Below are 13490 nucleotides of genomic sequence, written 5' to 3'. Positions count from 1 at the left end.
ATGGTCTTTCAATAAATTTCAGGTATAAGAAATCGCATTCTGAAGTGGAGTTACATGGCCAAACATGACAGTCATTGTGCACGTGGCAAAGAGCCATGGAAAACAATGAGAGAAATGGACAATTAAATCTGATTTTGGTAGAAAGGAAACTCTGAATTCCTCTGGTAAAGGAAGGAACGGCAATTGGACGGAGGGAAATACTGAGTACCATAGAATTGTGAAAATTAACAGATAGGCTATGGGCTCTGTTATGAGTATCAGAACAGGAGTGTTTCACTTATTTGTTACATGGAAGTTACACAGTTAGGATACCTCAGTTTAATGCATTGGTATATATTAGAATAATTTGGGAAATGTAATAAGGATAAAATATTAACAATCTTGTGCAATGTTACTATTTTATTAAATACGTGCCCAACAAATAATTTAAAATCTGCCTTCCAGGTAACATACGGGATGACTGCTTCACAGGCAAGTTTAAAAGTTACACAACATGCCAAATGACAACATATTGTCAAGAAACAACCTTTTTGATGACTTTAAGACTTCGTTTATGCCAGGTTTACAAAAAAATTGAACTGAAGGTCTCCCAGTGACCTGTAACTCACATTGTACAGAAATGGAAACCTACACATGCTACAAAAATGGTTATGTTGCTTCTGCAAATTCAGAATTATGTAATGAGATTGCTGTTGTTTTTTTCTAAAATGAAAATTAGACCTTGAAAGCAAAATTACATTATAGTCCATCTATGTAATAACTTCTGCAGTAGGCGTTCAACATAATGTAGCTCTTGTCCTGCTTCTTTACAGGAAGATGCTGAAGATGTGCGGTGACACAGAAGACAGGCTAGCCCAGGAACTCATCCTCTTTGAGCTACAGATAGAACGAGATGTGATAGAGCCACTTTTTGTGTTAGCTGAGGTAAGAATTGTATCAAGATTTCCCTGGATAGCCAGGAGCTCTTCCTATATAATAGAAACAAAAAAATCTGAAATAAAAAGAAAAATTAAAGAAGATAACAGGTCAAATCACATTCTCTAGACCAAAGACAGATTGGGATAGAATTTATTTAGGCTATTTTCCAGTTATCTGGGACCACGTCTGTGGCTAAAGAGGATACAAAGATCTCTTTGAAGGCTCCAGCAATCTCCTCCCTGGCCTCCCTCAGTATCCTGGGATAGACCTCATCAGGCCCTGAGAACTTATCTATCTTAATGTTTTCAAGACATCCAACACCATCTCCTTTTTAATATTGACATACCCTAAAATATCAACATACCCCTCCCTAATCTTACTATCATGCGGATCCTTCTCCTTGGTGAATGTCAATGCAAAGTTCTCATGAAGGATCTCCCACTTCCTCTGGCACCATGCATAAAGTCCCTCCTTTGTCCTTGAGTGGATCTACCCTTTCTGTAGCTACCCTCTTACTCCTAATGTATCTATTCAATGCCTTGGATTCTCCTTGAATCTATTTGCCAAGGACATATCACAGCCCCTTTTAGCCCTCATAATTCTTTGTTTAAGTTTTTTTCCTGCCTTTGTTATAGTCTTGTAAGGTCTTGTCTGATTTCAGTTTCCTAAACCTCACATATGCTTCCTTTTTCTTTTTGATTAAACTTTCAATATCTTTTATCATCCAAGGTTTCCCAAATCTTGCCACTTTTATTTTTCATCCTCACTGGAACAGGCTGGTTCTGAACTCTGATCACCTGGCCTTTAAAGGCTCCCACATGTCTAATGTGGATTTACCCTCAAATAGCTGCCCTCAATCTAATTTCACCGGTTCCTGAGGAAGCTGTGTTCAATGTGCCACTCCTTGGCTTCCTATCACCTTTCCACTCCACTGGTAGGTACTAGAAAGCTGACCAGGTGATGCTTAAAAATAGTCCTTGCTTCTTACTCAGAAGAAACACATATTTAGTTCAGAGATTTTTCTGAAGAAGGGTCTAGGCCCGAAACGTCAGCTTTCCTGTTCCTCTGATGCTGCTTGGCCTGCTGTGTTCATCCAGCTCTACACCTTGTTATCACATATTTAGTTCTGTCCTTTGCCTTTCCCAAATGGTTTCCTTTCAGACTCTGTGTCCATTTTTATCTAATTCTGTTGTGATTGCTTTCTGTCATGCTGCTCTTGTGCACATGGACATGTTGCTGTCGAGGATTTTATCACAATCTAATACCTGTGGTCAGAACTACTTTTAGTTCTGTTTGTTTCCAGTACCTATTTTATACGCTTGCATTTTGAAATTTCAATTGGCTACAGAAAGGTACTTTGTTATTGCAGCTGGTGATGCTGGGTTGTTCAGGGCCTGTCCCTAGATGACCAATTCTCTGCATTTCCAAAGAAAATTAAAAGCATTTTATGGAAGTTTAGTTGAGATCATAAAATCCAAGAAGAGAATCACCCAGAGAAAGTCGACAGAGCCGTAGCTGAGAGTCTCCAATCACAAGAAGGGAACTACAACATCTTCTGATGTGTAATCGATGTGATCATGTTCCATCAACAACTTTCCTGTACACAACATTCCCCACAGGAAAGAGGTTATAGTCAGGTTGTCCTGGGCACCACACATTAGGAAAGGTGTGCAGGCTTTAGAAGAGTGCTTCCCAAACTATGGGTCACAAATCACTTTTGCAGAGCCCTAGAAACATAGATGGGGTTCCAAGCTTCCCTTGCCCCATGACTGTGCCCTGCAATGAGATACTGGTGGTGACCAGCCCTGCTTTCCCCAGCTCCTGTCTCACTTGCTCCTTGAGCTGTTGCTGAGGAGAGGACCAGACTTGTGGCTGGCTGGAGAGGACTCTTAAATAGCTTGTGTAGGCTGAACTCCCCAAATAAAGAAACTACCGGTCCAGCATTTCCAGCAAGCGAGTTGACAGCTGAGGACCTTCTCCTGGTGGCAGGCTAAGGTTAATGGCTGCCATCAATATACAGGATGATGTGCAGTAGGGTCAATGCAGTCATCCTGGGTCAGAAAACAAGAGGAAAGGATCTTCACTGAGTTTCAATCACTGTAGAATTCTGACAGCTTGATATCAACCTGCAAAAGTAATTTAAATTATATCATTTTGACAAAATACTTTCAAAACACAGATTTGCATTTTATTATTGGTGTTCTAAAATGTAATAATTAATTTTTTTTTGTATTTTTTGGAGTCTGACGTCTGTTCATTTTCTAGTGTTGTAATGGGGCCACATTGGAAAATAGTGTGGGAAACACTGCTTTTGAGAGGATGCAGAGCAGATTCTCAACAATGGTGCGAGTTCTGAGGGATTTCACTTACTTGGATACATTGGAGAAGCTACATACACACGTATGAAATAGCAACAGAAGTGGACCATACAGCCTCTTGAGCCTGCTCTACCGTTCAATAAGATCACGGCTGATCTGTTTATGTTTCATATTCCACCTTTCCATCCATCCCCAATAACTTTCATGCCCTTGCCAAACATGAATGTATTCACCTCTGTCTTAAAAATAATCTGTAACCCCTGCCGTTCTGAAGCAGAGAGAAGTGAAACAACCCCCAGAAGAAAAAACTTCATTCCTAAAACAGTGACCCTAATTATAAAACAATGACCCTATGTGCTGGAGTCACCCACAAAAGGAAATATCCTTTCCATATCCAATTTGTTAAGACCATTTAGGATCTTATACACTTCCATAATGTCACCATTCATTCTTCTAAACTCCAATGGAAACATGCCCAGTCTGTTCAACTTACCATCATAAGACAATTTAAATTTTCCAGCTATCAATCTAATAAACCTCCTGTGAACCACCTCCAATGCCTTTACATCCTTCCTTAAATAAGGAGACCAAAGTTGCACACAATTCGAGATGCAGTCTCACCACTATCCTGTAAAACTGAAATAAAACCTGCTTTGAAGGTCTGTTCTTCTCATAATAAAGGATAGCATCCCATTAGCCTGCTTGGTTACATGTTGTACCGGCATACTAACCTTTTGTGACTCTTACAGCAGAACACCTAAATTCGTCTGCATCTTGGATTTTCAGTTATTCTCCAATTAAGTGATCCTGTGCTTTTTCATTATTCTTGCTAAAGTGAACAACTTTGCATTTTCCCACATTGTATTCCATCTGCCAGAACTTAGTTCACTGACTCAACCAATCTGGGACTGGTCTACTTTAGAAAAGGAAATTTTGAGATGAGATTTGAGAGAGGTGTCCAAAATCACAAGGCTTCTAGATGCAAGTTTCTTATCTGAATGCTTTTACTGTTAGGTACCCTGAGCTCTACAGAGCTGATGAGAATCTTAATTTGAACAATGAGAAATATGCTTTCAAAAGTGAGTTTTCATTTTCAATCAAATAAAGAGGATGAATTGCATTGTTTCTCTCTCTTAGGTGGACATTCCTAATATCCAAAAACAGAGAAAACATTTAGCAAAACTTGTATTGGACATGGATTCAGCTCGAACACGGTAATCAGAACTTTTACCTTATCTTTCGTTTGGCAGTTGTATTCATGAAAGCTAAACTACTTTACTTTCTTTTTCCCTGTGGTATTATTCACTGAAGCCTTAAAACATTCTAACCTGAAGTATTTAGCTAGAAAGTTGCCTGGCTTCCACATAATATGATGGGAATCTTAAATTGAATGATAAGATATATAAAATGGTAATGATAGCATGGTAGTAATGTTACAGAGGCCTGCACTATAAATCAGAGTTGAGAGTTCACAATTGCACCAATGGCAGTTCTTCAAGTGAAATGAGGTAATCAAATAAATTAGGAATAAGAAGCTAATAGTGACCAATGCAATGGGTTGTTATAAAAACCAAACTGGTTCATTAATGTCTTTCAGGGAAGGAAATTTACTCTGTTTGCTTATTCTGAGCAATAGTTGCAAACCCACATTAATGTCATTGCCCTTTGAAGTAATCTAGCAACCGAAGAAGCCAACTCACTTTTATATTCTCAAAAGCATTTAGCAGTAGTCCACAAATGTTGGCCTTGTCAGTGACACACAAATCTTGTGAATAAATCGAAGTCTCCCTCCCTCCATTCCCATTCTAAAAATCTTTGTGTTTCCCCTTCTTTGTCTGTTTGTTTGTATTGAACCCTGCTATATTGCTCTGTTCCTTCCAAATTGCTTCCTATAGACATTCCCTCATGAGTAAACTGTATGGATTAGGAAGGCCTAAGTCTGTCATTCGCAAGGAGTGAAACCAGTTTGTATGTTAGAAGGGATTCTGCTGCCAGAGAAAAGTGGGCCTATGATTTCTGATTCTCGAAATTCCTTCAGACTAGAGCACGGCCTGTTTCTGGCTGGAATTCAGGTGTTTGAAAGGATGGAAACCGCATCAAATTATTATAGCCAGAGGAATCTTCTGAGCAAGTTATAATCACCTGAAAGGATTGACAAGGAATTTTCCAAATGTCCTTTTCCTGCAGATGGCTTGAGTTTGGTTTGGTTTGCCACCTCAGAGTTTATGTGATGCATCTGGAGGTGGATAGGCAAAGGATCTTATTCCTTTCAATCATTGTCATATGTTCTTACATTTTTCCTGTGTATCTGATTGTCTCTGACTATTGTTCAGACTCTCCCTCTGCCTATAAGGTCTTTTCCATACTTCTCATCCCATCAATAATTTTCCTCATGCTTCTTAAACATTTCTCTTTCTATTTTGCTCATTTCTTCATGTCTTTTCTTGCTCCTCTTTTCGATTCTTGTTTCTCACTTATTGTCCCTTTCTTTCTGTACATGGGAGATGGCACCTTGAACATAAAACTCACTATCTCCCATGGATACCTCAGGATATCTTTTAAAAGATCACATCAAGGTGTTAATGTCATTTTGCTGTGTTTACCTGAACAAGGCCATTGCATCTCAGTGTGGAGCCCCATACATAGAATCCCTACAGTGTGGAAACAAGCCCTTTGGCCCAACAAGTCCACACCGACACTCAGAGCATCCCATACAGACCTAACCCTCTTTAACCCCCCTAATCTAGGCATCCCTGAACACTACGGGCAATTTAGCATGGCCAATCCACCTAACCTGCACATCTTTGGACTGTGGGAGGAAACTGGAGTACCCGGAGGGAACCCACGCAGACACGGGCAGAATGTGCAAACTCCACACAGAAACATGGATTCCTTTCCTGGAGGGCGTTGAATGGGAGAGTGACATGACAACAGGAAGGTGGGAGATGAAAGAAGCAGATGAGCGGTGAGATCCTTTGTCCTGCTGCAGGCCACAACGTAGTGATTGTAAGAAGCTAAAAACAGTGAGTGTGCAGGATGCAAATGAGGATAGTAGCCTGGGTTACCTGAGGCTGGGACAGGGGGTCAGACTGGCAGGAAGTGTGCAGCTATAATGAGCAAGCAGGCTAACACTGGGGTGGATAGGGCCAGGTCATAATAGTGAAGCATGGGACTTGAAGATGGTAATGAAATACAATCGCTTCTAATGCATGAGAGGTGGTGATGTTGTGGTAATGGCACACAACTCATAATCTAGAGGACTAAGCTAATGTTCTAGAGTCATGGGTTTAAATCTGTCTGTGGTAATAATTGGAGTTTAAATTCAGTTAATAAATCTGATACATTGAGCTACTCTTGGCAATTGTGACCATTGTTGCATGGTGTAAAACCCCATCTGGTTCATTAATGGCCTTTAAGGGAAGAAAATCCGCCGTCCATACTTGGTCTGGCCTACACGTGACTCCAAACCCACAGCAATGTTGTTGGTTCTTATCCGCCCTCTGAAATGGAGCAGCAAGGGAAATTGGAGATGAGCAACAAAAGCTGGCCTTGTCAGCAATGCCCACCTCAATTCCATGAAAGGGTAAAATCACCTAAGGTTGGAGAAAAGGACAATATTGCTACTGTTGCAAAGATTGCACCTGCAATTTTCTTTAGAAACCGCAGCTACCAGCAAGTCAGTCATGGAGGAAAGACAACAGGCTGAATCTTATGTTTGTTTTGGCTACCAATGGGTGTTACTAAAATGCGTCATTAACTACCTACCCCGCCACATTGCGTCCCTTACGTCCAATTCCCGCCCCTTCTTGCCACATTGCCATTCCCAGAACAAGTTGCCACTTGGCGGATATCCCACAATTCACCAGCATCCCTTGCATCTTTAAAACCCTGTTGCATACCCAGACAAGCTCTCAGACTGGAGCTGCCCTTCATGGTTCTTTACATATACCTCAGAAATGATAGGCAGGGGGAAATCTGTGCACAGAGACTTGGGCGTCCTGCTGGATAGGGCGGTGCACAGGTGGGACATCCACTAGTCCCAGGACCCCCATTGACACCAGATCATGCCAGCCTGTTCCAAGGTTCCAACTGGGTTAAAGTAATGTCAGCCATTTGGAGAAATGGACAGTACTGTAGGAAGAAGTTCAATGACCATCTCCAGTCTGCTGTTGTAAGTGCCACCATCTTCCCTCCAATACCTAACACTTACTCTCCCTCTGTTACTGCACCCACCTTGCAACAAGCTCTATCGCTCTCAGTATTCCAGGCAACATCTTCCCTCATTTGCTCTTACCCAACCTTACCCACTTACCATCCATGCCCTCTGCACTGCCTTCTCACTTGTTCAGGACCCCTCCTCACCTACACCCACTTTCATCTCCCACAGTGGCAAGGCAAATAGGAAATACAAGCCTCGTATCTCTGGCTGAAGGGGCAAAGCACAAAAATGCAATTTAAGTCAAGAATATTGTGAGTATCCAGCTAAGCTCAGAATGAGTGAGCGCTATGACAGCAAATAAAGAGCCCAGAGATCAGTCCATGAGCTGGATGCATGTCCCTGAGTGCACAGTGTCCTTGCTGCAACATGCCTGACATTGAAGTACAGAGGCATCGTATAAGTGGATTGGAGATGTGCCATGAGGGTTCTTAGAAGGTGGCAGGTATTGGATGCCAATGTTTGTGGGTGTGGGGTGCATGTGGACAGTGCTCATGGAGCATGCCCTGAGATGGTGGAGCCCAGTATCCACATGGAGATCCTTTGGAACAAGTGGAGAGCTGAATTTGCCAGGTTCTTGCTCTGTTGTCCGTGCCAAGAATTCTCAACATCTAGTTTGTTGTTAAGAAATAAAGCTGAATATTAATGAGGCAAGTCGGTCCATCAGTGAGGTTTTAAAAAGCAATAGACTCTCTTAATTGGCAACTTGTTTCATTGGAAACTCTCTAAACTAGTTGTGAAAAGCGTAAAAGATGTTGAGATTGGTCTCAATGGACTTCTTACATGATTCTGCCACAAATCTCAGCACAGCTCACATCGCTCAGACTACAATTAGCTTCCACCTATTATTTTCGAAAAGGGTATTGTCTTTAGTGGCACAGTCATTGGATCTTCAATCTATATTTATGTTGTAGCCATAACTTTTCATGAGTCTACAGTTTTTGTGAAAATGGCATCTGAACACAACAATGACAAAGCCCAGGGGTGACAGACCGCTGTTACCAGACAGTAAGGCAAGGAGTACGATCTTCAGCTGATAACTGGGGAATTGAGGCAGGAGGATGGGTCTGTAGGCTAAGTGGTCCATGGGGAATGAATCTTGACATACATAACTGAGATCTATTGGCAGCAAATGAGATTGATAGTGATTTATTTACTCAAACTGACTTGATGGAAATACACACATCAAAATATTAAGAATGTCTGTTGCTACAACTGTATTGAATTATTGGATAAGCATCATGTTCAGTAGGTCCCCAACGTGTTTTCTGATTAATACTTGTTTGTCTTTTTAATACTGAATGCAGGGAAGGGATAACTACATTATGTCTATCAGAAGACAGGAAAAGAAACTGGGATGTTTTGTGATGGGGAATATCAAAAAATCATACAGTGTACGTTGCTAGAAATATAGAAAGATTAAAAGAAGCACCCTCAATACTGATATAATAATTGAGATTTTTGTCAGCTGTCACAGTTATAACATCTGGATGTCCACAGGAAGTTATAAGGAATTTTCCATAATAATCTAAATGTTCTGAAACATTTCAGTATTTCTCCAGCATAAAGACAACGTTGTGCCTTTTTCTTCCTCGAGAGAAGATGCACACAACTGCTTCAAGCCAGCTTTATATTTGATCTTCTCTCCCCATGTATTTTCTCAATTCATTTGCAGTATTGCTGAGATACAGTTGCCAAAGGGCTCCTGCTTCTGTATAACTGCCCCAGTGCATAAGTCCCACACACATGAGCTTTCTATGTACTGCAGGAACTTGGTGCAGATTTGTGCCAAAAGTATAGACCCAGCTGACACTGAGTCACAAGTGATATCAGGGAAAGTGAGCTTTCTGGCATTTGAAATCAATTACTTTGCATTTGTTTTTGCAGCATTCTAAGCCAAGACCAGTACCATGGATATTAGTCAGGGTGCACTCAAAATGTTCAGACCTCCATCTCCTCCACCCGTGACAGAATGACTAAGCATTTGGAATGGCTGTCCCAAATTGGGAATACTCCAAATTGCATTATGCTGTCGGAGGAGTTTCACACAATGATGATTGAACTCAATGACAAAGGCTGCTGGTGTTCCACTGCACTCTGAATTTGTTGCAAAACTCAAGGCCCATATCCCTGTCTCAATCAGATAGGGAACTATTACTGTGTGTCATTGTACACTGGGCCTTGTTTGAAAATACAGGATATCTGTTTTTACTCAAATGCCTCTGCTTCTTTTGGCATGGTGGGGGGATGTGTGGGAGCTATAACAGTAGTTGAGTCATCAGGGGTAGTGGGTAGTGGTCTTCACTTAATACCAGGATATTATTAATTTGGAGGATAAGGCTTGGTTTTACGTGCAGCACAATCAGATCTATTTACTTTTGAAATGAGGGATTAGAGTTATCCTATTTTACACTTTTGCAGTATGCTTTTTTTGTAATGCTTGGCTATAATCCGGAAGTCTGATCTGTGCTTGCCACAGCAATTAGAATTCTGCAGCTGCTTATTTGACATCTAAACTACTCACAGACAGCAGTTCTGAGTAAATCCTGTCAACCACACACTTAGTAAAATAAAACATTTACCTTTTCACAGCTCCCCCACCTTTTTTTTCTTAGCAGCAATCAGGCATCAAAGATAGGTTCATGAGGCCAGGCACACAAATTTTAAAAAATAAGGATTTAAAGGGACTTAGCAGCTGTTAGCATTTCAGTCTGAGCTGCGCACTAATCATAAACAAAAACAGAACTGTTCTGCAGGAGGGTCACTCAACCTGAAACTTTCATTCTGCTTTCTCTCCACAGATGCTGCCAGACCTGCTGAGCCTTTCCAGCAATTCTGTTTTTGTTTCTGATTTACAACATCCGCAGTTTTTTTTTAGTTCTTATATTGCACACCAATCATTTCTGCCTTGGAGATTGTGACACCAGAATCTCACGTGAGTCCATGACCCACAGATTGGGAAACCCCCCCAACTAAATGGTCCAGTTTTAACAGGGATGGAAGAATTGTGAGACCCTGGGCTGTATCTGCATAAGTCTTTGAAGACAGCAGGACAGGTTAGCAAGTGCATCCAGTGATGCAAATGGGACTCTAAACTATATTTTCAAAATGGTGCCAACTTCTCCATCAAGGCACAACACATTTTGAGTCCAAACATCTCAATGGTGAGGCAGAGTAGCAAAGAAAAGGAGAAAAAAAAGGCAACATTTTACTCCAGATCCCACTACCTTGTGGGATATCCTGCCCCATGTCGCCAGAGATCAGTGGGTCAAGAATTGGACTGTTCACACATGGAATGATCCACGCTTGAAACATGTGACCCTGAGTTGACACTGTTCTTCAAAGTTGATGGTGAGGAAGATGATAGCCATACCTTAGGAAGAATGTGAAGGCTTTGCAGAGACTGCAAAGAGATTTACTGAAATGTTCCAGGAATGAGGAATTATACATGGGTGGATAGACTGAAGAAGCTAGAGTTGATCCTCTTAAAGGAGAGAAGATGAGTAAGATATTGATAGAGGTGCTTAAAATCATGAAGGGGTTTAGACTGAGAACATACGAAGATACAAAACAGGGACAGAAGTTGTACATTCAGCCCCTCAAGTCTGTGCCACTAAACAATGAGGTCAAGGCAGATCTGTTTGTGTTTCGAATTCCACACTTCCATTTACCCCTGATATCCTTTGATTCTCTTGAATCCATGAATCCATCTACCCTGCTATAAAAATATTCAGTGACCCTACCTCTTCCACCTTCTTCGGCACAGAGTTCAAAAGCCACACAAACCCTGAGAGAAAGAAAATTCTTCTCATCTCCATTCTAAAGTGCGTACCCTGATATTAAAATTGTACCCCTCAGTTCTTGACTCATCCATGACAACAAACCTTATTTTTCACTTCCACCTTTTCAAGACCTTTCAGGATCAGTGATATTTTTTCAAGTCTCCCTCACTCTTCTAAACTCCTGAGCAAACATGTCCAGCCTGTCCAACTTATCTTAATAAGACAGTCCACTCATTCTAGGTATCAATCCTGTAAACATCTTCTAAACCATCTGCATTCCATTTACATCCTTATTTAAGGAGAATAAAACTGCACATAGTATTTTCAATGTGATCATACCATTGCCCCGCAGAACTGAAGTATAACATCCTTACTTTTAATTCTTTTAATTCCTTTTAATGTTGATGTTCACTTCCTCTTGTAATAAGGGATAGCATCGCATTAGCTTCTTGATTTTCTTCTTTACCTGCACACTAACTTCTTGTGACTCATGCACTCTCTCTCACCTTGGAATTCAGCAGTCATTGTCTGTTTAGGCCATTCCCTGATTTTTCATTTTTCCTGTCAAGGTGAGCAACTTCACATTTTCCGCATTATGCTTTATCTGTCAGATTTTTGTCCACTCATACATCTCACTATATCTATCTTCAATTCCTTCATGTTGTCCTCCCATCAAGCTTTCCTACCTATCTGCAGTGTTTTACAAATTTAGCTGCCATATCTTTACTCCCCTCATCTAAGTTGTTGATGTAAATTGTAAAAAATTGAGGCCACAGCACAGACCTCTGTGGGACCCCGCTAGTCACATCATGAAAATCAAAAACCCATTTATACACACTGTCTAGTTAGCTAATCCCCAACTAACTAATCTTCTATCCATCCTAATGTTATCTTGACACCACAAGCTATTATTTTCTGCAATAACCTTATCAAGTGCCTTCTGGAAATCCAGTATGTGTACAAGCCCCTCTTTATCTACAGGGCATGTTCCACCTTCATAGATGTCTAACAATTTAATTAAACATGATTTCCATTTCATAAACACATGCTGACTCTTTCTGATTCCCTTGAGATTTCCTAAGTGCCCAGCTATGACCTGTTCAGTCATTGATTCTAACCACCTTTCTCAAAACAGGCTTCATGCTAAGTCTTTTTTAGCTTTTTCTTGGGATGTGAGTTTTGCGGACCGGGCCAGCATTTATTGCCCATCCCTATTGCCCTTGAGACGTGTATGCTGTGCTACCTTCTTGAACCACTGCAGTCCAACTGGCCTATAGTTTACTGTTTTGTGTCTCCCTCCTTTCCTATCACTGGAATGTTTGTTGTATCCTCTACAGTGAAGACAGAATACAATATTTGTTTATTTCCATCTACCATTTCGTTATTATCTACGATTAACTCCCCATTCTAAAAGACCAACAGTCACTTTACAGACTCTTTTCTTTAAATACCTGATGAAATTTTGATTATCCTTTTTTGTATTCCCAGCTAGCTTCCTCTCACTCTAATTTTTTCCTCCTGATTAACCTTGTAGTCATTAAGACTCAAGAAATGACCTGTCACTCATCATTATGCAGTTATTGGAATTGTTTGTTCTAGCTGAAGAATCACTAACCAGAGGACAGATTTAGGGTATTGGCAAAAGAACCAAAGGCAACATGAGGAAATTTTTTTTTACATGTGGTTCAGATTTGGAGTACATTGCTGGGGGAGTGGCTGATACAGGATCAATCATGACTTTTAAATGAAATTGAACAAATACTTGAACTTGTTTTTGAATTACCCCCTTTGTGCTGGCCTATTTCAAGAATCCATAAAGAAAACTTGTGATAATGAAATGCTTATTCGACCAATTGCTTATAGTTAAAGAGATGTGTTGGTGTAATTTGTTTTTATAGTTTTGCTGTGGTATCAAGGTAAGTAAATTAATCCACAACAAAAGCAGAAGTTGCTGGAAGCTCAGCAGGCCTGGCAGCATCTGTGAAGGAAAAAATCAGAGTTAACATTTCAGGTCCAGTGACCCTTCCTCAAAACTCTGAAAAGCTCTGTGCTATTTCAAGAATCCACACACACTCTCTCGGGTCACTGCTTTTCCAGCAACTTCTGTTTTTGTTCCTGATTTACAGCATCCGCAGTTCTTTCGGTTTTTAAATAAATCCATCGTTGCGTACACCACATTTAAAAGAAACCAAAAATGATACTGAATGTGGTAAGGTAACTGATTGGCTTTGGTTTTCTGTAGTGCACTTGTAGCTT

General features: G+C 40.7%; 1 protein-coding gene across 1 annotated transcript in view; it reads left to right on the top strand.

Moving 5' to 3' along the window:
• The window catches only part of arhgap44a (Rho GTPase activating protein 44a), a 188381-nt gene that overhangs the window by 94236 nt on the left and 80655 nt on the right, over positions 1-13490 (top strand). Inside the window, exons 4-5 of the mRNA XM_048611123.1 lie at positions 813-924; positions 4374-4450. Coding sequence (XP_048467080.1) covers positions 813-924; positions 4374-4450 — 189 coding nt within the window. The remainder of the gene's footprint in view (positions 1-812; positions 925-4373; positions 4451-13490) is intronic.

The sequence above is a fragment of the Rhincodon typus genome, chromosome 23 (assembly GCF_021869965.1).
Source record: "Rhincodon typus isolate 14 chromosome 23, sRhiTyp1.1, whole genome shotgun sequence".
Taxonomy (NCBI): domain Eukaryota; kingdom Metazoa; phylum Chordata; class Chondrichthyes; order Orectolobiformes; family Rhincodontidae; genus Rhincodon; species Rhincodon typus.
This window is presented reverse-complemented; position numbering and strand designations above follow the sequence as displayed.